At 47.8% G+C, this 24,883-nt stretch overlaps 1 protein-coding gene across 4 annotated transcripts; it reads left to right on the top strand.

Annotated features, from left to right (window-relative positions):
- Positions 1-45: 45 nt before the first annotated feature.
- Positions 46-23,790, top strand: hcfc1b (host cell factor C1b). 4 transcript variants are annotated; one of them, XM_034296103.1, is made up of 29 exons: positions 46-186; positions 1,829-2,028; positions 3,915-4,063; positions 4,235-4,395; positions 8,901-9,109; positions 9,716-9,800; positions 9,983-10,089; positions 10,568-10,747; positions 10,906-11,220; positions 11,381-11,532; positions 11,623-11,799; positions 13,407-13,631; positions 13,959-14,018; positions 14,412-14,522; positions 14,612-14,819; positions 14,983-15,116; positions 15,340-15,478; positions 15,581-15,717; positions 16,237-17,419; positions 17,823-17,971; positions 18,189-18,446; positions 18,565-18,760; positions 18,989-19,140; positions 19,357-19,557; positions 19,990-20,127; positions 20,272-20,457; positions 20,626-20,932; positions 21,262-21,325; positions 21,580-23,790. In XM_034296103.1, exons 2-29 carry the CDS (start codon positions 1,851-1,853, stop codon positions 21,617-21,619), a joined length of 5,601 nt encoding a protein of 1,866 aa, XP_034151994.1. In that variant the 5' UTR covers positions 46-186; positions 1,829-1,850; the 3' UTR covers positions 21,620-23,790. The 4 variants fall into 4 exon arrangements, with proteins under 4 accessions (XP_034151994.1, XP_034151995.1, XP_028980120.2 ...); XM_034296104.1 differs by lacking the exon at positions 13,959-14,018 and having other exon boundaries at positions 18,995-19,140; XM_029124287.2 differs by lacking the exon at positions 46-186 and having other exon boundaries at positions 1,237-2,028; positions 18,995-19,140.
- Positions 23,791-24,883: the final 1,093 nt, after the last annotated feature.

Here is a 24,883-nt window from a genome sequence, read left to right as displayed (position 1 = left end):
TCACCATCACCACTATGGGCTAATGGATTGTGTTGTTTGTTTGAGGCGGATGAGAAAATGGCGGCTTCCTGGGCGGCATGAGAAGATGTAGCTTTTTCTCATTTTTAACTGCTATAATTATTCCGGGTTCAAATTCATAAATTGAGTCCCGCTCTCGAAACTTTTGATTAAAGTTACAACTCACGAGTAAGTATAATGTACAAATGCTAATGCGCATAATTTTTTCCCGTTTTATTGTGACGGCTAACTATCCGCCATTTTTCTTGAGGGAAGCTAGCTAGCTAACGCGCTAGCACGGCTAATAAGGAAAATACATGTTATTGATATGAATGATTCAATGAAAGATACGTTAATAAAGACGTTAAACTTAATTTCGCCAAATTATTCTAGTATGTTAGGATTTACTAAGGTTGTTCGTCACTCATAAATACCTATTGTTCGAAAGGGATATTAGCAAGCTAAATATAGCTGTAGCATTATAGCTGTAAGCTAACATTAGCACGCTAGTTGAACACGGTAACGCTAGCTAAGAAGCTAGTTCTTATTAGCATATATGTTTAGCTTAGCCATTTGCGTCTGTAATTGGTTTGTAATATTGAAATGTCATGTACAATCTGAGGCTGGGCGTTCTTTTGAATGTCGAATGGTGCAGCATTAGCCATCTAGCTTACTAGCAAATATGGTTCACTGCTAGTGTCAGCTAGCTAACGTTACGCTAGCAGTTAGCTGAGGTAGCACTTTTTAAACAACCGCTAACTTGCTACCGCTAGCTATTTATTTGTCAAAATGGCGACACCCAGAAAAGAAAGGCATGACATTTTTTTGTCTGGTACCATCATCACAAAACATCACACCTAACAACACTGCCTGGTTGCAAATATTTATTTTAAAAAAATACTACAATGATGGCAATTTGAGGGAAACTAAAGCAAGAATCAAGTTTGAATAAATATGAATATCCGCACAATCGTTAAATCTGCTAAGTGAATAACGTTAGATACTAGATATTAATTTCTGAATACTCAAAAAGAAGCATGAAGTGCTGCAGTATTTCTCCAGAGACAATAGTAATTCACATCAATACATTTTGTCGTGCACTTCATTCGCTACTCAGATATACTCTAAGAAGATGATAAAAAGATATGGCGAAATATTTAAAAGTCCTAGCTAGCTTGCCTAGTTCAGCGCCTAATTGAGCGCTGCCATTTTTTTGGTCAGGCTGTTTTCTGGTTGGTTTGTTTAGTTTGTTAGCTACAAGATGGCGGCACCCATCGAATCGCACCGTATTGCTCCTGTGGAAATATAACTGCAACGCTGAAAATTCATGCCTCAATTTTGAAGAGATCCAGAAAAATTGTCTTCGAGTTGCACAATTTTGATGGCTGTGCATTCATGTTGTTCCGGATCTACTTTGATTTGACCTGCCGGCTTTTTCATCTTTTCTGCAAAGCGTCTAGCTAGCTAAAATGGCGGCTCCCATAGATTTTTTGTTGCTTCTTCTTGGCTAAAAAGGCTTGCTAGTTAGCAACATATATCCACAGCCTTCTGGACATATACATCTTCTATACAACTATCTTCAAGTTGATTTACATTTGGGAAATACATAAACATATTGACTATATATTTCATTTCAGTGCTGTATATTAGAAGAACGCGTTTTTTAATCCTGTTAGCTTAGCGATAGCCAACTAGCTTGTCGTCGGCTAGCGGGCTAGTCTTGACAGGAGCCAACTATAGCTAGTTACCCTAGCATTGTTGTTTCTTAGTTATTCAGTTACACGTTCAAGTTCTACTGGAAAGCGTTTCAATTCGGATTTTTCCTTCTAAGAGACTCTTCATCTACCGACACCATGACATCTGGGACCTCTGGCTCAGTTCTGCAGCCACGGTGGAAGCGGGTGTTGGGTTGGTCTGGCCCTGTCCCTCGCCCCCGACATGGACACCGAGCTGTTGCAATCAAGGAATTGATGGTCGTTTTCGGTGGAGGCAATGAAGGAATTGTGGATGAGCTGCACGTTTATAACACAGGTAATGTTAATCGTTTTCTGCTGGCTGTATAATATTAATAATGTATACAGTGTTGTTTTACTGTTAATGAACGATTGAAAGGGCAGGTAGAGAACTCGTTTTTTGCAATTGCATATCATCTAGCGCTTCCGCTAATTTGTGCTAACGTTAGCCATTTCTTGGACTGTGGCGTTAGCTTCTTAGCAGACGCATTAGCTAACTAACTACGTTAGCCAACTACAACGTTAGCCATCCACATTATTTTACGAAGACCAGACTTGTATCCGCTTTCGCATTATTGTTCAATATAGGAGTACGTGAATCTCATTTGTTATGAGAGTGTATTGATTGGTAGTGTTTAAGACGCCTGGCGAGTTCATATTTTGTAAGGATAGCAAGCCAATGTTTACGTGCTGTGAAATATAATGGGATCTGTAGTTAGCTCTCTAGCTAATGGCTTCCCAGCTGAGTTGCACCGCCTTTGGCAAAGCAGAACTCACCCTGAGTTGAGATTGGAGGGAAAATGCAAAGAGAAATGGCGGGTTAATGGAAACAACAACGTCACAATATCAACAAAGCTAAACTAAGAATTCCAGTGTAAAACGGCCTAGTGTATTTTTTTTTAAATACACATTCTATCTGCACCATTTTATTTATCAGTTGTTTGCTGTTTTTGTAAGGACGCTAATAACCACTACTAATACAAATCAAAATAATACGCCAATGATGACATCTCATTCATGTGTAATATGCATCAGCAACTATTTACCAAATTTGCATCATGTTAGTTTATGCCAGCAATTTAAATAAATGCAATTTATACATTCTTTGTTTTAATCTAAACAGATTATAACCAGTGTCTGACTATTTTTGAAATATTAGCCAGTGCTGTTTATACAGCTCTGGACAAATTAAGAGACCACTGCACCAAAAAAGTCAAAAAAGAAGGTTTTGAGTGAGGAACAGAAGTGTTAAAATTAAGGGACAACTGCAAATTGGACGCTTCTGTTCCTCACTCAAAACTTTTCTTTTCAACTTTTTTTTTTAGAAAGGAAAGAAAAATATGCAGTTTTTTTCCGGAACTCTGCATTTCTTTTAGATTAATGTTTTCGGGGTGACAGTAGTTGTGTTGTGGAATCCTTGACCTGGTATGGTGAAAAATCAGTCACTGGCCTTGAACAATCATTTTGGACCAAAGCATCAGCTGAATTGCTCAAAGTGTACTTTTTATGATGCGAGAACTCCAAAAATAGTCAAACATCAAGCCAGGTTCCGTTTGCGTCTCCCAGGATTGAGGGACTCAACAGTTAGAAATTCTGTCCTTAAACCATGATTGATCTCAGGTCTGGAAATTATAAAATATTTTGCCAGTCATAATTGCTTGCTAAAATAAGGGTATTTTTTGTTGTTGTTTTCCGAGCACTGGTATTGGTTTTCAAATGGCAGAGTAAGTTTCCGCGCCTAAACCCGGCTCACCCGTGTCCGTCCTCATTGATGACTGTGTCCTCCTCATTGATGACTGTGTCCTCCTCATTGATGACTGTGTCCTCCTCATTGATGACTGTGTCCTCCTCATTGATGACTGTGTCCTCCTCATTGATGACTGTGTCCTCCTCATTGATGACTGTGTCCTCCTCATTGATGACTGTGTCCTCCTCATTGATGACTGTGTCCTCCTCATTGATGACTGTGTCCTCCTCATTGATGACTGTGTCCTCCTCATTGATGACTGTGTCCTCCTCATTGATGACTGTGTCTTGCGTGAATGTCAATTTGTCTTAATTTTATTGTTATTCTTGACATCTTAGACACTTCCTGTACTCCTGCTCAAGTCAGTCTCTGGTTGTTTTTTTCAGTGACATTAGTACCTCTCTGGGTTGTAATCTTGAGAATTCACTGTGTTTCAGCGACCAACCAGTGGTTCATTCCTGCTGTTCGTGGCGATATCCCACCTGGTTGTGCGGCGTATGGGTTTGTGTGCGATGGCACCAGGCTGCTGGTGTTTGGAGGGATGGTGGAGTATGGCAAATATAGCAACGACCTATATGAACTGCAGGTGAGTTCTCACAAAATGATGCTCTGACTGTTAATGAGCAGAATCTGGTGGTAGAAACCACAACCGTAAGAAAAAGTTGACAGGCTAATTTGAGATTGTAGCTCTGTAGCCACAACCAAACTTACGAAGTCACAGAACTAACCAGATGGTTGTGTCCCGACTGCGCCCTAGGCAAGCCGCTGGGAATGGAAGCGTCTAAAGCCCAAGTCCCCCAAAAATGGCCCTCCTCCATGTCCTCGTCTGGGGCACAGCTTTTCCCTTGTGGGGAACAAATGCTTCCTGTTTGGGGGCCTGGCCAATGACAGTGAGGACCCCAAGAACAACATCCCCAGGTAAGACATTGTGGTCCCATGCTTCCCAGCTCTGTTCCTTCTATAACAACATCCCAAGGTAAGCCAGTGTGGTCCCATGCTTTCCAGCTCCAGTACTTCTGTAACAAATTTAATAGTGAATTCATAAAAAGTTGAAATGGTTAGTGGAATTTGAATGTTGCAATTTAAGTTGTTAGTTGGCACGTGCCAACATTCAGGTGATCATAACTGAAAAGAAACAAAAGTGGTGGTGCATGTTTTTTCCCCCTCTTGTGGAACTGTATGTAGCTCCTTTGGCCATATCAAATGGTTATAGTTCAAGAACCAATGGCATCAACAGTCTTATGGGTGTGAGTTGAGTGGGTCGGTTACATCTCGTAGTTGGTTTGGTTGTTTACAGCTTTGACAAACACAATGATCCAGGCAGTCTGGCAAATTGTTTTTAGTTTAAAGGTTTTCAAAAACCTAGCAGTTCTTTCTAATAATTAATTATTGCACTTGGTTTCTTTTCTTGTATATTTTGCTCATTGCTACTTCATTATGTAAAATGTGTCAGTGAAATTAAGTTGTGAATATACATTCTAAGTTGCTCTGTGTAAGTGACTGCTCAATGGCTAAAACGGGTAATATCCAGGGATTTTAAGGCTTCCAGTGATTTTAGGGGATTGACCCTGCAGAGGGCAGCAGGAGGATAAAGATGATAACATTAGGATGAACGATTTCTAAAGTTTTACTTTGTGTTCTACCCTACCTGAGAGAAATTGAAAGTGTAGAAAGGTCCCAAATGTATTTATTATCATTTATAATATAATTTAATAATTTTTGTTGACAGTTGTTATTTTTGTTCACTTGCATGGTTACTTTTCAGTGTTAGTATTTACCTGCAGTTTTTTCAGGTTCCTACGCCAGATTGACCTTCCTACACAAGCAAGTCGCTTTGTTACCTCAGTAACTTCTCTCCTGTAAAGGGCCAGTTTTTATGAACCTTAAGTCCTGCTGGGCCTACTTGTTACTTTTGCTGGCAGCTTAGATAACAACCTAGCCTTCCTAAACCAGGTAAATTCAATTGATAGAAAGGTCCATAGTAGATATTGCAGGTTTTCCTACTTACAAAGCATGTAGAAGTCTGTAATTTTCATCATAGGTACTCTGCAACTGTGAGAGATGGAATCTAAAACAAAAATCCAGAAAATCACATTGTATGATTTTTAAATAATTAATATGCATTTTATTGCATGACATAAGTATTTGATCACCTACCAACCAGTAGGAATTCTGGCTCTCACCAACATGTTAGTTTTTCTTAAAGAAGCCCTCCTGTTCTCCACTCATTACCTGTATTAACTGCACCGGTTTGAACTTGTTACCTGTATAAAAGACACCTGTCCACACACTCAATTAAACAGACTCCAACCTCTCCACAATGGCCAAGACCAGAGAGCTGTGTAAGGACATCAGGGATAAATTGTAGACCAGCACAAGGCTGGGATGGGCTACAGGACAATAGGCAAGCAGCTTGGTGAGATGGCAACAACTGTTGGCGCAATTATTAGAAAATGGAAGAAGTTCAAGATGACGGTCAATCTCCCTCGGTCTGGGGCTCCATGCAAGATCTCACCTCGTGGGGCATCAATGATCATGAGGAAAGTGAGGGATCAGTCCAGAACTACACGGCAGGACCTGGTCAATGACCTGAAGAGAGCTGGGACTACAGTCTCAAAGAAAACAATTAGTAACACACTACGCCGTCATGGATTAAAATCCTGCAGCGCACGAAATGTCCCCCTGCTCAAGCCAGCGCATGTCCAGGCCCGTCTGAAGTTTGCCAATGACCATCTGGATGAGACAAAAATAGAGCTTTTTGGTCTAAACTCCACTCGCTGTGTTTGGAGGAAGAAGGATGAGTACAACCCCAAGAACACCATCCCAACCATGAAGCATGGAGGTGGAAACATCATTCTTCTGGAATGCTTTTCTGCAAAGGGGACAGGACGACTGCACCGTATTGAGGGGAGAATGGATGGGGCCATGTATCGCAAGATCTTGGCCAACAACCTCCTTCCCTCAGTAAGAGCATTGAAGATGGGTTGTGGCTGGGTCTTCCAGCATGACAACGACCCGAAACACACAGCCAGGGCAACTAAGGAGTGGCTCCGTAAGAAGCATCTCAAGGTCCTGGACTGGCCTAGCCAGACTCCAGACCTGAACCCAATAGAAAATCTTAGGAGGGAGCTGAAAGTCTGTATTGCCCAGCGACAGCCCCGAAACCTGAAGGATCTGGAGAAGGTCTATATGGAGGAGTGGGACAAAATCCCTGCTGCAGTGTGTGCAAACCTGATCAAGAACTACAGGAAACGTATGATCTCTGCAATTGTAAACAAAGGTTTCTGTACCATATATTTAGTTCTGCCTGTCTAATGTATCAAATACTTATGTCATGCAATAAAAGGCAAATTAATTACTTAAATTATACAATGTGATTTTCTGGATTTCTTTTTTTAGATTCCGCCACTCACAGTTGATAAAAATGACAGACTTCTACATGCTTTGTAAGTGGGAAGACCTGCAACATCGGCAGTGTATCAAATACTTGTTCTCCCCACTGTACATTCTGTCAGGAATGCTCAGGTGACTACAGGCCCGGGACAAGCGAACATTACAGTCTAAGGCTAGTGGCTAGCATTGGCCAACTCAAGGAAGCTAGTGTTGCTCTGCTCAAGTGGGTGCTCTCCATGACGTTGACTTCTAGCTTTTCAGAGTCGTTCCAAAGATTATGGACTCATTAAAAAGAAAAATAAGCGTAACTACTTTCCAGGCTATAGCGACCTACACTATCTCACAAAAGTGAGTACACCCCTCCCATTTTTGTAAATATTTGAGTATATCTTTTCATGTGACAACACTGAAGAAATGACACTTTGCTACAGTGTAAAGTAGTGAGATTACAGCTTGTATAACAGTATACATTTTCTGTCCCCTCAAAATAACTCCATTAATGTCTAAACCGCTGGCAACAAAAGTGAGTACACCCCTAAGTGAAAATGTAAAAATTGGGCCCAATTAGCCATTTTCCCTCCCTGGTGTCATGTGACCCGTTAGTTTTACAAGGTCTCAGGTGTGAATTGGGAGCAGGTGTGTTAAATTTGGTGTTATCGCTCTCACACTCCCTCATACTGGTCACTGGAAGTTCAACATGGCTCCTCATGGCAAAGAACTCTCTGAGGATTGTAAAAAATGTATTGTTGCTCTATATAAAGGTGGCCTAGGCTATAAGCAGATGGCCAAGAACCTGAAACTGAGCTGCAGCATGGTGGCAAAGACCATACAACTGTTTAACAGGACAGGTTCCCCTCAGAACAGGCCTTGCCATGGTCGACCAAAGAAGTTGTGCACGTGCTCAGCGTCATTTCCAGAGGTTGTCTTTGGGAAATAGACGTATGAGTGCTGCCAGCGTCACTGCAGAGGTTTAAGAGGTGGGGGGTCAGCCTGTCAGTGCTCAGACCATACGCCGCACACTGCATCAAATTGGTCTGCATGGCTGTCGTCCCAGAAGGTGGAGGAGCGCAAGGTCTCTAACATCCACCAGCTCTGTGATGTAGTCATGGAGGAGTGGAAGAGGACTCCAGTGGCAACCTGTGAAGCTCTGGTGAACTCCATGCCCAAGAGGGTTAAGGCTGTGCTGGAAAATAATGGTGGCCACACAAATTATTGAAACTTTGGGCCCAATTTGGACATTTTAACTTAGGGGTGTACTCACTTTTGTTGCCAGCTGTTTAGATATTAATGGCTGTGTGTTGTGTTATTTTAAGGGGACAGCAAATTTACACTTATATAATCTGTACACCCACTACTTTACTTTGTAGCAAAGTGTCATTTCTTCCGTGTTGTCACAAGAAAAGATAAAATCAAATATTTACCAAAATGGGAGGGGTGTACTCACTTTTGTGAGATACTGTAAGTTACTACGTCTTCAATCACAATGTATTGTAGAATATTTTTACTGTAACATCTAGCCAGCATGATCTGCTTGTCCGTAAACATTCCAAGGTTACAAATAGCCCACCGATTTCATCACCAAGGTATTAGAGAAGATTGTTCACCCCCCGGTCGCCAATTATTCCATGACTAAGAACACATTCTCTGTTTTCGCAACAGCCTGTGAGACGTCAGGTTTAACTGCCTTACTCAAGGACGGAACAACATAGTTTTTCCCCTTTTTTTGTTGGATCATTAGTTTCATTCAACCGTTGAGTTACTTGTCAGATGTTCTAACCTTTACACTATGCTACTGCCTCACCATTCTGAACAGTTCTTTCATTCATCTCTTCAGGAAACCTTGCCCATGATGTTATCATTTGTGTTATTTGGACTCTTTATTTAACCGTTAAACCGTTTGGCCAAAACAACTGGTCCCTTTCCCCACATGTCTGAGTCGCTCAAAGTTGAAGATGAATTCCGGAATTGCACAGGCTTCAGTGACTCACTGGGGTTTAATCAACGCTGAAGTTGTCTCCCGCTCCTCCCAGATACCTGAATGATCTGTACACACTGGAGCTTCGCGCCGGCTCCAGCGTGGTGGGCTGGGACATCCCCATCACCTACGGGGTGCTGCCCCCCCCCAGGGAGAGCCACACGGCCGTGGTCTACACGGACAGGACCTCCAAGAAGTCCCGGCTGGTCATCTACGGGGGGATGAGTGGCTGTCGCCTTGGCGATCTTTGGATCCTAGACATCGGTGAGTGTGTGGGTGGGTTAGGTCTTACTGAACTCATGGGGACCAAATGAGTGTGGTAAAACCAGAAGAAATTGACTCACGGTCCCCGTGAGGCTAAAGTCAATTTCCGGCTCAGGGTTTAGGTTTAGGGTCAAACTTACAGTTGAGTTCATAGTTAGAATTGGGGTTTCTTTAAGGTCCAGGCGTTGTTGGTTAAGTTTAGGGTTAAGGTTAGGCATTACATCTAGGTACAGTTTAGGCATAAATGTTACTTTATTGAGTTTAGGGTTAGGTTTAGGGCAAGGGAGCATGCAATTTCTATTTTCTGGTCCCCATGAGGGTAGCTGTACAAACGTGTGTGTGTGTGTGTGTGTGTGTGTGTGTGTCAGTGGACATGGTTCTAGTCTTGTTTTGGCTAAAACATGTTTTTTTTTTATGTGGTAGTAGTGTTTCAGAGTTGTTTTAGTCACCCAACAAATTGTTTGGGGGGGGGGGGGAATTAATGGGCAGCGTTGTTCTATTTGGGAAATTATAACTTTATTTTTTATTCCCTAAACTGTGAATTAGAAACTAAATTCGGGCCAAACCGGGTTAATGTGAGCGTAATTGAGTCCTCGTCCCTTGCAGACACCCTGACGTGGAATAAACCCTCCATCAACGGCACCGCTCCTCTCCCACGCAGCCTCCACTCTGCCACCACCATCACAAACCGGTGAGTGCACCCCCAGCGGCTTCCCGCGGCATTCCCAACCCCTCCGAGGGAGAGCGGTCCCGGAGCGGTGTGCTCGGATGATCCCTGGGGGAATCGGATCAACACATTCCAGTGCTTCTAACCAAACCAGTCAAGCTGTTGCAAGATTTCAATTGTCTTCATTGACCTCTCACCTCTAACAGGATGTATGTGTTCGGCGGCTGGGTTCCCTTAGTGATGGATGATGTTAAGGTCGCGACCCATGAGAAAGAGTGGAAGTGCACCAACACCTTGGCATGTCTCAACCTAGGTAGGACCTCAACACCTTCTTAGAGAACCCGCCCTAGGTATGGTCTAAACAGCTGCTCTTAGAGAACCCGCCCCTAGGTATGGTCTAAACAGCTGCTCTTAGAGAACCCATTGTTGTAATTTTGAGGTAGCTCATTGGTTTATTTAGCCCATGGTTATTAACCCTGTCCTGGGGTCCTGAGCTGTTCCATTAGATGTCTTCCACTCCCCCCTGCTACAACACAATGGTAAGACTGCTGAGGTTCATGATAACCACTGCCTTTAGCTGTCACAGTCAGCCAGATTCCTGGGGTTCCTCATGAGAACCACTGCCTTTAGCTGTCACAGTCAGCCAGATTCCTGGGGTTCCTCATGAGAACCACTGCCTTTAGCTGTCCGTTTTTTAATTATCAAGTTAGAAAAATCCGTTATTTTGTGATGTAATGGTAAAGGACAGTCAGAAAGGCGTGTTTCAGTGTTGTCTCCTGGTTCCTCGCCAGACTCTCTGTCCTGGGAGTCGGTACTGATGGACTCCCTGGAGGACAATATCCCCAGGGCTCGGGCCGGGCACTGCTCCGTAGCCATCAACTCACGCCTCTACGTCTGGAGCGGACGGGACGGCTACCGCAAGGCCTGGAACAACCAGGTGTGCTGCAAGGACCTCTGGTACCTTGAGACAGGTAAATTCCAGACCACCTCACCTTATCGTCCGTCGATATGATGCCTAGTTGCTCAGGGAGACGTCGTTGTTTTAAAGTCTGTACGCGTGAACCTTCAGATGTGTAATCGCATGACTAACTGCTGCTGATTCTGGGGTTTTTTCCGGTGTCACCAACAGAGAAGCCCCACCCACCGTCCCGGGTGCAGCTGGTGCGAGCCAATACGAACAGCCTGGAGGTCAGCTGGGGGGCGGTGCCCACCGCAGACACGTACCTGCTGCAGCTGCAGAAGTACGACATTCCCCCGGCAGCCGCCGTCTCCTCGCCCGGTGTCGCCCCCGCCACATCGCTCCCGGTCAGCTCCCCCAAGAGCCCTGTCACGGCCTCGGCGGTGTCCGGTCAGGGGGTTCCTCTGCAGGGCTTAACGCTGGTGCCCTCCCCCACCACATCCATGCCTGGAAGCCCCCTCGCTGCGTCGAACACACGTGGACCAGGTACCACGACCGTCCCGGTTGGAATTCATTTTCCCCATAAACCCTAAACGCCCAGGAGTCCACGTCCAGCGTTCTTTCCCGTATTAACGTGTTGGGTGAATATTTGCGCTAGCTGGGTTGTCGGGTGTTTTTTTTTGAGCTCACCTGTTCTCCTCCCCAGCCATATTGAAGGTGGCTGCGCCTCACTCCACCACGGGGACCTCCATTGTCACGGTCCGCCAGGCCAACCAGGCCGGGAAGTCACCCGTCACCGTGACGTCTTTGCCCGCCGGGGTCCGCATGGTGGTGCCGGCCCAGACCACACAGGGAACGGTATGACCGCCGATCCATTTCTCAGGTCTGAATGAGTAACGGTCGGTCTGCACTGATTAGAGGCTGAACAAATGTTCTTATACCCTTCAGCCAATTGGCAGCAGCCCTCAGATGAGTGGCATGGCTGCGCTGGCTGCTGCTGCTGCGGCAACCCAGAAGATCCCGCCCTCCACGGCCACCATGCAGCTCCCGCCTGGAGCCACCATCGTCAAGACCGTGGCCATGAGCCCCGGGTCGCAGACCGTCAAAGTGGCCTCGCCGGTGATGGTAACGAATCTCCTGTAACGCCACCACACACACACACACACCTACCTCTGTAACGCCACCACACACACACACACACCTACCTCTGTAACGCCACCACACACACACACACCTACCTCTGTAACGCCACCACACACACACACACCTACCTCTGTAACGCCACCACACACACACACACCTACCTCTGTAACGCCACCACACACACACACACCTACCTCTGTAACGCCACCACACACACACACACCTACCTCTGTAACGCCACCACACACACACACACCTACCTCTGTAACGCCACCACACACACACACACCTACCTCTGTAACGCCACCACACACACACACACCTACCTCTGTAACGCCACCACACACACACACACCTACCTCTGTAACGCCACCACACACACACACACCTACCTCTGTAACGCCACCCCACACACACACACCTACCTCTGTAACGCCACCCCACACACACACACCTACCTCTGTAACGCCACCCCACACACACACCTACCTCTGTAACGCCACCACACACACACACACTCCTACCTCTGTAACGCTACCACACACACTGCTATTATGTCGTTGCGCTGCTCCTGCATTTCCATTGCCACGTTAACACGTGTTTATATCTTGCCTGAGGTGGCGCTCCGCTGTGACGTCACCAACTGAAAGGGAAGATTACTAGATATGGCCCACAGAGAGGTTCATCTGTCTTGTTTTCCGTGTTACAGGGTTTTTGAACGGCAACTGGATGTTTCAAATGTTTCTGACGTTCAGTTTCACAGCCGGGTTATGAGCCCCCTCAAACACTGAGCAGTGGCAGCAATGAAATGTGCGCCTGTCATGGCAAAGGGGAGCGTGGAAAGTCGCTTTACCGGCCATAAAAACATTGTATGATAAGAAAGATTTCATGTTTCTTTGTTTTGTTCCCGTACGTGGTGGTTTTTCGCTGTTTGTTTGAGTTGAAACTACCGGCTATTGAAGAGGTCAGGTGACCACGGTTTATTTAGATGCACGATGGGTGCCGGGGAAGACCTGCTGCTGGCTGCATAACCATGGTAACCTGGCCTTAAAGGTGCCGCTAACCATCGTCGTCTGATCTGTTATATTTTGGCCTAGTCTCGGGTCGAAAGATCTTTGAGAAATTGAGCGGCAATATAGCCCGTTGCTTTTTACTGGGAATAATTTATTCCACGTCCATTGCCACTCACACAAAAAACCCTCCCAGTTTTTTTTCTCTCTCCAACCTCTCATAATTTTTTCTTTGTCGCAGTAAAATTCAACTGTCTTGACTTTCTTAAATGTTTAAAAACAAAATAACAGAATCAACCGCTGTTCTGGGAAATAAACGCCTCCCCCAAGGACAGCCGAAGCCCCGCTGCTCACAGACTCCTGTAGGAAACACTAACCGGCTCAGTAGAACCACAGGTTGATGGCTGAGGATATTACCGCGTTTAAATGTACCTGTCGAACGTTTGGACACTTTGCCGTTCAACGCGTGACTCTCACTGTTTACAGTGTGTTGTTTTTCATATTGTATTTGACCTCTGTTTCCCCCTCTTCCCTCCCCCATCCCTCTCCCCTCCCCCCTGTGGGCGTGGCCCCTCCCAGGTGAGTAACCCAGCCACCCGTATGCTAAAGACCGCTGCGGCTCAGGTGGGAACGTCGGGTGTGGCCACGCCCGGTACGCCCACGCGACCAATCATCACAGTGCACAAGTCTGGCACGGTGACAGTTGCCCAGCAGCACCAGGTGGTTACCACGGTGGTGGGAGGAGTTACCAAGACCATCACCCTGGTTAAGAGCCCTCTGACCATGAGTGGAGGAGGAACGCTGGTAAGACCGTCATAACCGAGAAGAGGCCGTTCAGCGGCTGTGGCAGGATCGCTAAGTTGGACAGCTAACGTAGAGAAACATTAAAACGCCTGAACATTTCTTATTTTGTAATAACTGGGGTTCCCCCATGACTAAATTTGTATTCTTTTTTTTTTTTTGGGCAACTGAGATTTGGTTGATCTCTGAATTGATCTACTTCCTAATGTTTTTGTTAATGGAACACTCGAGGCGGTTAGCTGAGCAGCTTGGCGACCACATTGTAACATGACCCCGTCCGTTTCCGGTTTAGCGGTGACTCACTGCCTCTGCTTTGTGCCCCGTTTTAAGCTGACTGCAGCCAACCAGGGCCAAAACAAGGTGATGTCTGGCAAGGACGTGCAGCACTGGGTTAGTTAGGAGGCATTCTGCTGTCTTTCTCATGCTTCCCTGTGGACCCCACACTCACATACGTAGCATGTAGTGTACAGTATGCACTCACTGTACTTTGTCACTCTGCTTAACGCTGTAAATTATAACATTATTTTGGGAAATTATAAAACATTTGTAATTGTAGCTTCCTGGGTCAAGTACAGGAATCCACATGTTTTATCGTGATATTAAGTAGGCCTTTTGGTAAATAGCCTGTGATGTATAAATCTGCTAATTAAATATGTATTTTATATAATGAATATTAACTTGGCCTTGTTTGGGCATGTTGGTTTGGCCAGTCTAAATAATAATGAGACTAAACATGCCGGGGAATCTCCCCCCCTGTAATCTAATGGTCTGCCCTGTCCTCAGCTGTCTAATCTGTCCAACCTGGGGAAGGTGATGTCTGTGGTTCAGACCAAACCGGGCCAGACGGGGACCGTGACCGGACAGGCAGGGTCCAGCCTGCAGCAGATCATACAGGTACAAGTCTGGTCTTCGGCAGCGTCCACAGAGCTACAGCCATCTCACAGGAACACATATAGACCTTTGACCTCTCCCCTCCCCTCCAGACAAAGGGACCCCTCCCAGCTGGAACCATTCTGAAGCTGGTGACGTCTGCCGACGGGAAGCCCACCACCATCATCACCACATCTCAGGCCGGGACGGCAGGCGGCAAACCCACCATCCTGTCGTACAGCGGCGTGCCCACCTCCACCACCAACAAGCCCGGCACGCACATTATCAAGACCATACCCATGTCTGCCATTGGACAAGCAGGTAATTGGCTCACTTTGGGGCTGCCGTGTTGATTAAGAGCTCCTTACAGGTGGATTTTTGACCGGCACTTGGCTAGCAGAACGTTCCACCGCCACACTATGAAAGGGGTCATGCTGCAGAACCTCTGTATTAATTAGCATCTGTCGTCCTCCGGTGTCGTCAGGCGTAACCGGCAGTGGGATGAAGTCCCCCATCACCATCATCACCACTAAGATGATGACCCCAGGAACTGGCACTCCCGGCAAGATCATCACTGCCATGCCGAGGACTGGAGCCGGCCAACAGGGACTCACACAGGTGAGTCCACGTTGTTCACCGCCGCTGGTCCCTGCAGGGCTGTAGCCCGTGTCCCCTGATTTCCTGTCCGGTTCTCACGGCTTTACGGCCAACAAATCTTTCCCGTTGTCCGTTTGGCTCACTCATCCCATGTAACGCCACCTGGTTAAGTGCCTTGCTCAGGGGAAACGTTTCCTAAGTAGATTTCCTGTTTGACTCATGTACAAATCACCCGTCCGTCCAGGTGGTGCTGAAGGGAGCTCCCGGACAGCCCGGGACGATTCTACGGACCGTCCCCATGGGAGGGGTACGTCTGGTCTCCCCGGTAACCGTTTCAGGTGTCAAACCCAACGTCACCACCCTCGTCGTCAAGGGGACCACAGGTATGGAGTCTCCCAGTGTTTGAACAGTCGTCGGGGACGTTTCTGTCATGGCGTTGTTTGGTGAGGTGCCCGGGTCAGTTGACCGACCGTTTCTCTCCGCAGGCGTGACCACGTTGGGAACGGTGACCGGCACGGTGTCCACCAGTCTGGCTGGAGGAAGCGTTGCCGCGGCTACTCCCATCACCACGCTCGGCACCATGACGACGCTGCCGGGACAGGTGACTGTTTCCGCAGCTCAGGTACGGCGTAGGACAGGTGTCTGACTAACATCCAGGATCAGTGTAATTAAAGCCCCGACCTGAAGGCGGCGCTGGGGAACAGTTTAATGTTGAACGGGAACAGGTTGATTGAGAACAGAAGTGCGGAGTAGGTGTTCATGTTTTCGAAGGAACATCACCATGACAACTGTCTCCCTGGAGCTCAGTTACAGTTAATTGTCATTGTTTTATGTATTTTATGAAATCATGAATACTTGGAATCGATCAGCTCCCATTTAAAATTGCTGCTCTGCGTCTCCTGGTGGCATATGTGGTGATACGCGTGGGAGACAGGAAGCCGATCTAGAGGAGGAGACTTTGCAGTGTTTTTCAGCTGTGGCACTTCTTCTCTGGTCATACATGCCGGCGTAAAACCACAAACGCACAATGTACCGGAAATGATTCCAGGTCTTTTGAAACACGTTGTTTCTGGAGTGATGGTTTCCATTTTTATGTGATGGTTTTTGACGTCCTGATTGACCTCTCCTCTGTGTCCTTTAGGTTGGAGGTCAGCCCACCCAGGTGACTTTGATCACAACCCCCAGCGGCGTGGAGGCTCAGCCCGTCCACGACCTCCCCGTCTCCATCCTGTCCTCGCCGACCTCCGCCGACCCCAACGCCACCCAGGCTGAGGCTGGCGATCCCGGCACCGTCACCCTGGTGTGCTCCAACCCGCCCTGCGAGACCCACGAGACCGCCACCACCAACACCGCCACCACGGCCTCCGCCAACATGGGCCGCGCTGGTGGGGTGGAGAGGGTGTGCTCCAACCCGCCCTGCGAGACCCACGAGACCGGCACCACCAACACCGCCACCACGGCCTCCGCCAACATGGGCCGCGGAGTGGAGAGGGTGTGCTCCAACCCGCCCTGCGAGACCCACGAGACCGGCACCACCAACACCCAGACGACCGCTTCTGCCGACATTGGCCGCGCCGACGGGGTGGCGCGGGTGTGCACCAACCCCCCGTCGGAGACCCACGACACCGGCACCACCAACACCCAGACCACGGCCAGCTGCAACATGGGCTCCAACCAGCAGGGAACCAGCCTGAGCAGCACATCCGGCGGGACGGACATCCCAGCCTCCTCGCCGCCCTCCTCTGGATCTCCCTCCCAGACCCCGGTCTCCGGGGCCAGCTCCGTGCCGGGGGTCCTGCGCCCAGAGACCCTGCGGACGGGCACGACATACACGTCCACCACGGCCCGGTCCAACATGGGTTCCGACCAGATGGGCATGACTCTCAGCTCCTCTTCCTCCCACAACAAGGGCAAGGCCGGGTCGCCCCAGCCCTCTCCTGTCTGCTCCAACCCGCCCTGTGAGACGCACGAGGCCGCGACCACCAACACCTCCACGCAGGCCAGCTCCGCTATGGGGGACAGCCCGGCCGAGGGAACCGTCCAGAGGGTGTGCTCTAACCCGCCCTGCGAGACGCACGAGACCGGGACCACCAACACCCCTTCCACGGCTTCGTCTAACCTGGCGGGGGCAGAGAGCGGAACCGTCCAGAGGGTGTGCTCCAACCCGCCCTGCGAGACGCACGAGACCGGGACCACCAACACCCCTTCCACGGCTTCGTCTAACCTGGCGGGGGCAGAGAGCGGAACCGTCCAGAGGGTTTGCTCCAACCCGCCCTGCGAGACGCACGAGACCGGGACCACCAACACCGCCACCACGGCCACAGGTACTGAGCCGCCCCAGCAGGCCTGGCCCGAGTCGATGATATTCCACAACTAAACACTGGAATAGTTGCTCAGATGTTCCGGGGACTTCTGGGTCTGGTGAAGATGTGTGACGAAGAGCTCCACATCTCTCTGAAAACAGCAGGTCAATGACCCAGACAGGAACATCTGCGCATCCAGGTTTGGTCATCTAGTTAGAGACCAAATAAATACACAGAGGGATGAAAGGAAATGGATGACTACTTTATCTCTAGGAAGAGTTTATTTAAGCCATGTACACGGGCAGTCACTCACTAAATTAACGATAGAAGATGTGATGGTCCAAAACAGTCTGGTTCTGTCTTGGTCAGTGTGAAGATGTAACCGTGGAGAGGCTCATGTTCTGGTCTTCCTCCCCTCTCTCAGCCCAGCCCGGGGACTCCACGCAGGGGGATGACGGAAGCACAGAAGCACCTTCGTCCTCTGCAACCACCGAGTCCAGCGCCGTGACGACGTCCGGCAGAGCGGTCACCACGGTCACCCAGTCCACTCCCACCCCCGGGCCCTCTGTACCGGTAAGGATGTCACCGGTGTTCCATCATCCCGTCTCCATTGGCTGTGCTCCGTGACCTTGCCTTGGGGTCGGGAACCCGGGTTTGAGGCGCGTTGGTCGCCGTTAGCGGTGGTTTTGGAGACTGTAACGAGGATCCAGACGTTCATCGATCTTTGGGCTGACACGGTACCTTCTCTTTCCCCTCCCTGACGGTGGTTCTGTCCCGGTCTGTTCACCAGGAGATCTCGTCGATGTCCGGGTCTTCGGAGGCAGTGGCAGAGGCGGCGGGCGGCGAAGAGGGTGAGGCGATGGCGGTGGGGGGAGAGGAGGGGGAGGCGCTGGCGGCGGGGGGAGAAGAGGAGGAAGCAGAGGAGCCAATGCAGACGGATACCCTCCCAGAGGGTACAGTGCGGGTGGTCACCCTGGAGGAGGCTGCAGCAGCCGGGATACACGTTCACGTGGAGGGCCTGGAGGAGCAGAACCAGGAGGAGCAGGAGGTAACACACACCCCAAGTTACTCAGAGGGACATTCTTGTGTTTCTCTGAGAAGTCTGGTGTTTCCAATTTGAAGTGTCACTCACCTGTCTGCACGTGGCGTGTCCCTGGGGGGGTCAGGGCCTTCCGGCTGAGCTGATGTCTGAGGGGGGGGCGGAGGGACACCAGGCCCTGATGGTGGCCGGTCTGACCCCTGAGGAGCTGGCCGTGACCGCTGCAGCAGAGGAGGCCGCTCAACACGCTGCCACGGAGGAGGCCAACGCCCAGGCCATGGCCATACAGGCTGTCCTGCAGGCCGCACAGCACGCCGTCATGAGTGAGTCCACGCCTGGCACACACACCGGCTGGGACTTCCAGGGGCTACGTCAGTTTAGGTAGATTTAACCAGATTCATCTCGTCCTCCTCCTTCCCCCATACCCCCCCCCCCCCCTCTCTCCTCTCCCCCGTCCCCCCCTCTCCCCCGTCCCCCCCTCTCTCCTCTCCCCCGTCCCCCCCTCTCTCTCTCCTCTCCCCCATCCCCCTTCCGCCTCCTCTTCCCCCCAGATGAAGGAGAGGGTGGGCAGGAGGGTCATCAGCACACCACCACCATACCCATCGTCCTGACCCAGGCGGAGTTGGCCGCTCTGGTCCATCAGCAGCAGCAGCTCCAGGAGGCTCAGGCCCAAGCCCAGGCAGCCGCTGCCCAGCAGAACCAGGTAGGCCCAAGTTCCCCTCCTCAGCTGTTCTCCATCTACAGTCTGTCCTTCCTGTCTTGTTTTGTCTACAAGTAGATAACTGAAAATTATTTCAAGTTGTGTTTTGTGTAATTAATGTGTTGTGTGAGTTCTATCTTGGCGTGTAAACTGTATGGTGTCCGTGTAATAGCCGTGTTGGTTGTGCTGGTTAGTAAAGTGTGTTTCCGTGTGACCCAGCCCACCGAGGGCCTGGCGCCGGCAGACAGCCTGAACGACCCGGCGTCGGAGAGTAACGGCCACGAGCTGACGGCGCCGGTGACCCGGCTGACCCCGTCCAGCACCCTGGCCCCTCCCACCGTGGTGGTGGCCAGCCCCGCCAAGATGCAGGCCGCCGCGACGCTGACTGAGGTGGCCAATGGGATCGAGACCACTGCCGCGGTGAGACGCCGCTCCCCGTCCCCATGTCACACACTGTAACACGTGGAATGTTAGCACAGGAACTGGTCTGGATCCCAGGCTATGACTGGTCGTTCCTTATTGACTGAGACTCCCACAATGCATTGTGCCTGCATGGTGACCACTGATACCGGCACATTAATACACACATTAAATATGAATGCTAATATATATTATCACCTCTGTAGTAATATAGCATTACATTTCATTAAGGTATATTATCACCTCTAGTAATATAGCATTACATTTCATTAAGGTATATTATCACCTCTAGTAATATAGCATTACATTTCATTAAGGTATATTATCACCTCTAGTAATATAGTTTGTCTCTGGTACTATATTACTACCTGCATAACGCCTGTATGTTAGTGTAGTTTTAGCTTCATGGTGACTAATTCATGTGTTCTCCAGAGGCCGGCTGCCCCCCCTGCCGTAGTCAAACCCCCGGTGAAGAAAGACAACCAGTGGTTTGATGTGGGCATGGTCAAGGTCACCAACATGGTTGTCACCCACTACTACCTACCGGCTGATGACCAGGCTGCTGTTGACGTAAGACACACCGCTACATAACCCTATTTCTCTGGATAGGAACGACTTCGGTCCCACCTTGAAAGGACGCTGGTTCATTCACCTGGGCCCTAGCGATGCTTTACATCTGAAGGTCCGGTAACTGTGTGGATGAATATGTTTCAGGATGACTCCGGAGCGATCCCGGACTACAGCCAGATGAGGAAGGTGGAGCTCCAGCCGGGGACGGCCTATAAGTTCCGAGTGGCCGGCATCAACACCTGCGGCCGGGGCAGCTTCTCCGAGGTGTCGGCCTTCAAGACCTGTCTGCCAGGCTTCCCTGGAGCGCCCTGTGCTATCAAGATCAGCAAGGTAACGGTCACATGTTGTTGCGTTAACCGGTCCCTGAAAATCGCTCATGCGGAAAACATGGTTTTGGTTATAGTTACATTTGACCACGTTTCAAAGATTTGCGTGCTTAGCTCTGATTCCACTAGTTTCAGACAACCTAATGTTTCTCCTGTCGTCCCCCCGCCCCAGAGTCCGGACGGTGCCCATCTGACCTGGGAGCCTCCATCGGTAACGTCCGGGAAGATCATTGAGTACTCTGTGTACCTGGCCATCCAGAGCACCCAGAGCGGGGAGCAGGCCAAGCCTGCCACCACCACCCCGGCCCAGCTGGCCTTCATGCGGGTGTTCTGTGGACCCAACCCCTCCTGCCTGGTGCAGTCCTCCAGCCTGTCCAACGCCCACATAGACTACACCACCAAGCCCGCCATCATCTTCCGCATCGCCGCTCGCAACGAGAAGGGTTACGGCCCGGCCACGCAGGTCAGGTGGCTGCAAGGTACGTGATGTCACGGCTTCCGGCTCCTCCTCCACTCCCCGGGGGGCGGGGCATCAGCACATTCCTTTGTATGAGGTTTTTGGTGGGTGAAGAGGGGAAGGGCGTTTCTACCCTGAGTATCCTCACTTGGCATAAATTGATCGTTTGTCTAACTTCACGTTTACCTTTTTGTTATAAATGAAGTCAGTCACACCTGTTACTCAAAGACGTAGCGCAAACCGCTATTCCTGATGCCTTTTCTATGTAAAGAAGTAAAAATGTTTTTGACTGTAGCCTATTGGGGGTTGGCGTGGGTGAAATATTAATATTCTTGGATGTTGTTTCTATAGAGACGAGTAAAGATGGTGCAGCAGCGAAACCCTCCGCTAAAAGACCAGGCACTTCACCTGACATGTTAGTACCAGTCTCTCCGAGACACCCGCATTCTGTTGTTTCAATCACATCTCTGTGATGATTTTTTTTTTTTGTGGTTGTGAACAGGTGGAACCTTTTACCCTTTTATATATTTTCCCCAAAAAACAGCAATGTGCCTTTTTCACATTTGTACATGCTGGACATATTGATATTCATTTTAACTGAACCTCTAAGTTGTTGTTTTTCTCTCTCATAACCGTATTAATCTGTTGACTCATCCGTTTTCTTTTCAGGAAAGCTACTGGCCCTAAGAAGACCAGAGCAGACCAGTGAGGTCTTTAATTCTCGTCCATGATGACAATGACTGAACAGAATAAAACACCTTCCTACTGAAGACAGCCCCTCCGCTCCCACCAAGTACCCCAATATCCCAAATGCCTCCTGCAAGAACCCAATACCCCAAGGCTTAACAAAGCCCCCACATCACACCCTCCGCTTTCCCCAAGACCCAAATACCCCGTCAGCCCCCAACCACCATCAACCTCACCCCAACTTTAAACCGGACCCCCTCTTTACTGGCCCTGCAACGCCTCATCCTGGGTGTACACCAGGCACCAACCATCCATCATCCACAAAACAGAGCCCTCCCAAAACAGTGCATCAAGATGAGACTGAAAATCATCCCAGCCCCATCACTGGAAATCATCCCAGCCCTATCACTGGACACAACGGTGCCATGGACGCCTTATTTCAACCTCCTACTTTTTTATTTTATTATTATTATTATTGATATTCCTTTGTATGTTAAAACAGTTGAAAGCACATAACGTTTTTTTCTTTTTTTCCTTTTTGTGAAATCAAAAATACAACTTGTTAAGTCAGATTTAACTGTAGTGTTACTACTTCGCCGACTCTTTACCCCTTTCCTGGTTCATCAACACACAAGTTAAACGACAACTGATTCATCGTATGGACAGGCATGTCACAGTATGTCCTTGGGGGCTTTTTGTCTGTGGTTTTCTGAAGGATCAGATGGTTGTTGTAGGAGATGTTGGAACAGAAGAACATGGCGTCGACACATCTTTTGTGGGGATAGAATTAAAAAAAAAAAAACGCCAAAATGGAGAAACCAGGAGCACTTGGGGAAGACAACGTTCTCCATTCCAGGGGAATAGACTTTCATATTTGTACATCGTCAACCAATCAAGACTCTGTATCTGTCCTGGCTTTCCTTTTGCTTGGTGACATCACTGTGGTTATGCGTCCCTGCATCAGAGGGAGACGAATGGGAAGTCTCGTTTCATTAAAAGGAAGGTGTAGGTTTAGGAGACTTCCTTTCTTTCCCTCTAGTCTAGTAGTTTCTGCTTTCAAGAAGAGGTGTGTGGACAGTGACTGACAGGGTAACACAATACAATGATTTTTTTATAACCCTATTTGACAGGTAATTTGACAGTTATTTCAGAATTGGTTGTCTAACGGAAAGTTAACACAACGAGGACTTTGTACTTGCTCTACTGCGAAAGATGGAATAACAGAATGCAAGATTTCAGAAATAGGAGAGCGAATTATTTTTGCTTTTGTTTACTTTTAGTAATTTTCGATTAAAGGAATTGATTTGCAGAAAAAAACGCTTCTTATTTTCATCTTTCCCTCTCCTCGTTACCTTCTCAGCCTGTTGATAATTCATAGAATGCATTTTTTTTGTAATCTATGAAATTCAGAAGTTAATTATTCTGTTTTTGAGGCTTGTTTTTAGAGTTCTGAGAATAAACTGGGATATTTTCTGCCCCCAACTTGAGAAACCGTTGATAATGACCCCCATTTACATTTATTTTTGGTGTACTCTGCTTTTCAAATGTTTAGGTATGCAAGTGTGTAATGTGACAAATGTTTTCCTAGTAGTTTGACACGTACGTCTTTGAACGGAGCATTTTTATTTACTTAAATGATGGGAAATGTTGGTTTTGACGGCAGGAAGTTTGATTGGCGCGGGCATCAGCCAGTTTGAGCGCAGTTGTAAATTAGTTCCTCTCTTCACCTAGCAAGAAGTAAAGTTAAAAAGAAGCCTTTTTATATAATTATCTGTAACAAATGTTTTTACATGTCTGTCATTTCGGTTGCTTTTTGTCTTGATATAAAAAAAAAAAAATACTGAAATTTTCAGTCTCCCTGCTCAATGTCTTGTATGTTATGTCTTCTTCCTGACTATAATGCGGAACATTTCTTGATATGGTTGTTGTGGTTATAGAGAGGACCTACAGAATGGACCTCTCCCCATTCAAGGCAATGACGGCGTGACAGTTGGACATGCAGCCCGTTGTATAGACTGTTTCTATGGTTACCAAGCTCAAGTTGTATTGTAGGGATGTCACCAGAAGAGGTTTTATTGATACGCAACGGCTAGCTGGTAGAGATATGGCTTCTATCTGATCGAGCCTATCTTACAAACTGTTTGTGAATATTACTATGAAAAATAAAACTTTTTAGTGCATCTTTTTTTTTTACCACTTCTGGCAATGTGATCTATTTTGTGTGAGTATCTGTGGTCTGTCTAATTTCAAAGATTTATCTACATAGCAATGAATATCCACCCACGCCGTAAGACTAATTGTTCATCTGTGTGTGACTTATATATCAATAAACACACTACATACTTTGACACAAGGTTTTTTTAGGATTCCGTTCTACTTTCGCATGGGTCCACTAATCATTTAATATCTCGTGGAGAACATTAGTTCCGTTAATTGAGAATTAAGACAATATCATATCAATCCTTTGCTCTCGACACAATGATCAGTAAATTGTTCAGTAAAAAACAATTTCAGCATTTTGCAATTACTCATTTTTGCAATTCTGCACCTATGCCCGATAGGGAATCACATTCCGAATAAAAGTATGAAAAATGGAATGACCTGTTCCAAAAAAAGCATTATCTCAGAGTTTCTACAACGTTATTCTTAGACTTGATAATGTTAGCTTAGGGTTTCTGTTAGCTAGCTACAGAGAGTTGGTCTAAGCCTTCTTTCGCTATTTTTGTAGTGTATGCTGTAGCAGACAAGGGAGGAACTGACGGATTGTCGTCCTGGTCTCTAGATGTAATTATAGTTTCTTACAGTAAGCAAACTTCGCCCCATAGTTATGTTATATCTAATATCATCCAGGTAAAATAAGCCAAGGAGGAAAGCTTGCCTCGCAGAAGGCGATTGGCTGGGAAGTAGCGGCACGCTCCAAAAATGATAAAATGACATTCCACCGGCACTGAACTTGTATTCTTTACTGAATAAATCATATCTAGTGCAGCTTTAACAAAGTAATGTTGGCACTGGTGTTTAGGGTATCACCCTGATTGGCTGTTGGTATTAGGGTATCACTCTGGTTGGCTGTAGGTGTTAGGGTATCATTGATTGGCTGTTGGTAGAACAAACCATTTTGTACAGAAAAGGAAAATCATATTGTTTCTGTATAAAAAAACCCAGCAAAGAGTAAAAAACATGAATCCCTTCATCAATGCAATTCTTCGGTTTACAAACTCTTAACCTTCTCGACAGTACTGAATACAACACTGACTGACAAATTAACAATTATATGTAAGCCAAC

The sequence above is a fragment of the Esox lucius genome, chromosome 12 (assembly GCF_011004845.1).
Source record: "Esox lucius isolate fEsoLuc1 chromosome 12, fEsoLuc1.pri, whole genome shotgun sequence".
In the NCBI taxonomy this organism is placed as follows: Eukaryota; Metazoa; Chordata; class Actinopteri; order Esociformes; family Esocidae; genus Esox; species Esox lucius.
The sequence above is the reverse complement of the archived record's forward strand: the minus strand, read 5'-3'. Positions and strand labels throughout refer to the sequence as shown.

Bases quoted from the DNA above. Each gene is read 5' to 3' on its own strand.
- hcfc1b (XM_034296103.1), top strand. From the start codon at position 1,851: ATGACATCTGGGACCTCTGGCTCAGTTCTGCAGCCACGGTGGAAGCGG. The intron at 14,523-14,611 runs GTACAAGTCTGG...CCTCCCCTCCAG, and splicing joins GCCTGCAGCAGATCATACAG to ACAAAGGGACCCCTCCCAGC. The intron at 20,128-20,271 runs GTAAGACACACC...AATATGTTTCAG, and splicing joins ATGACCAGGCTGCTGTTGAC to GATGACTCCGGAGCGATCCC.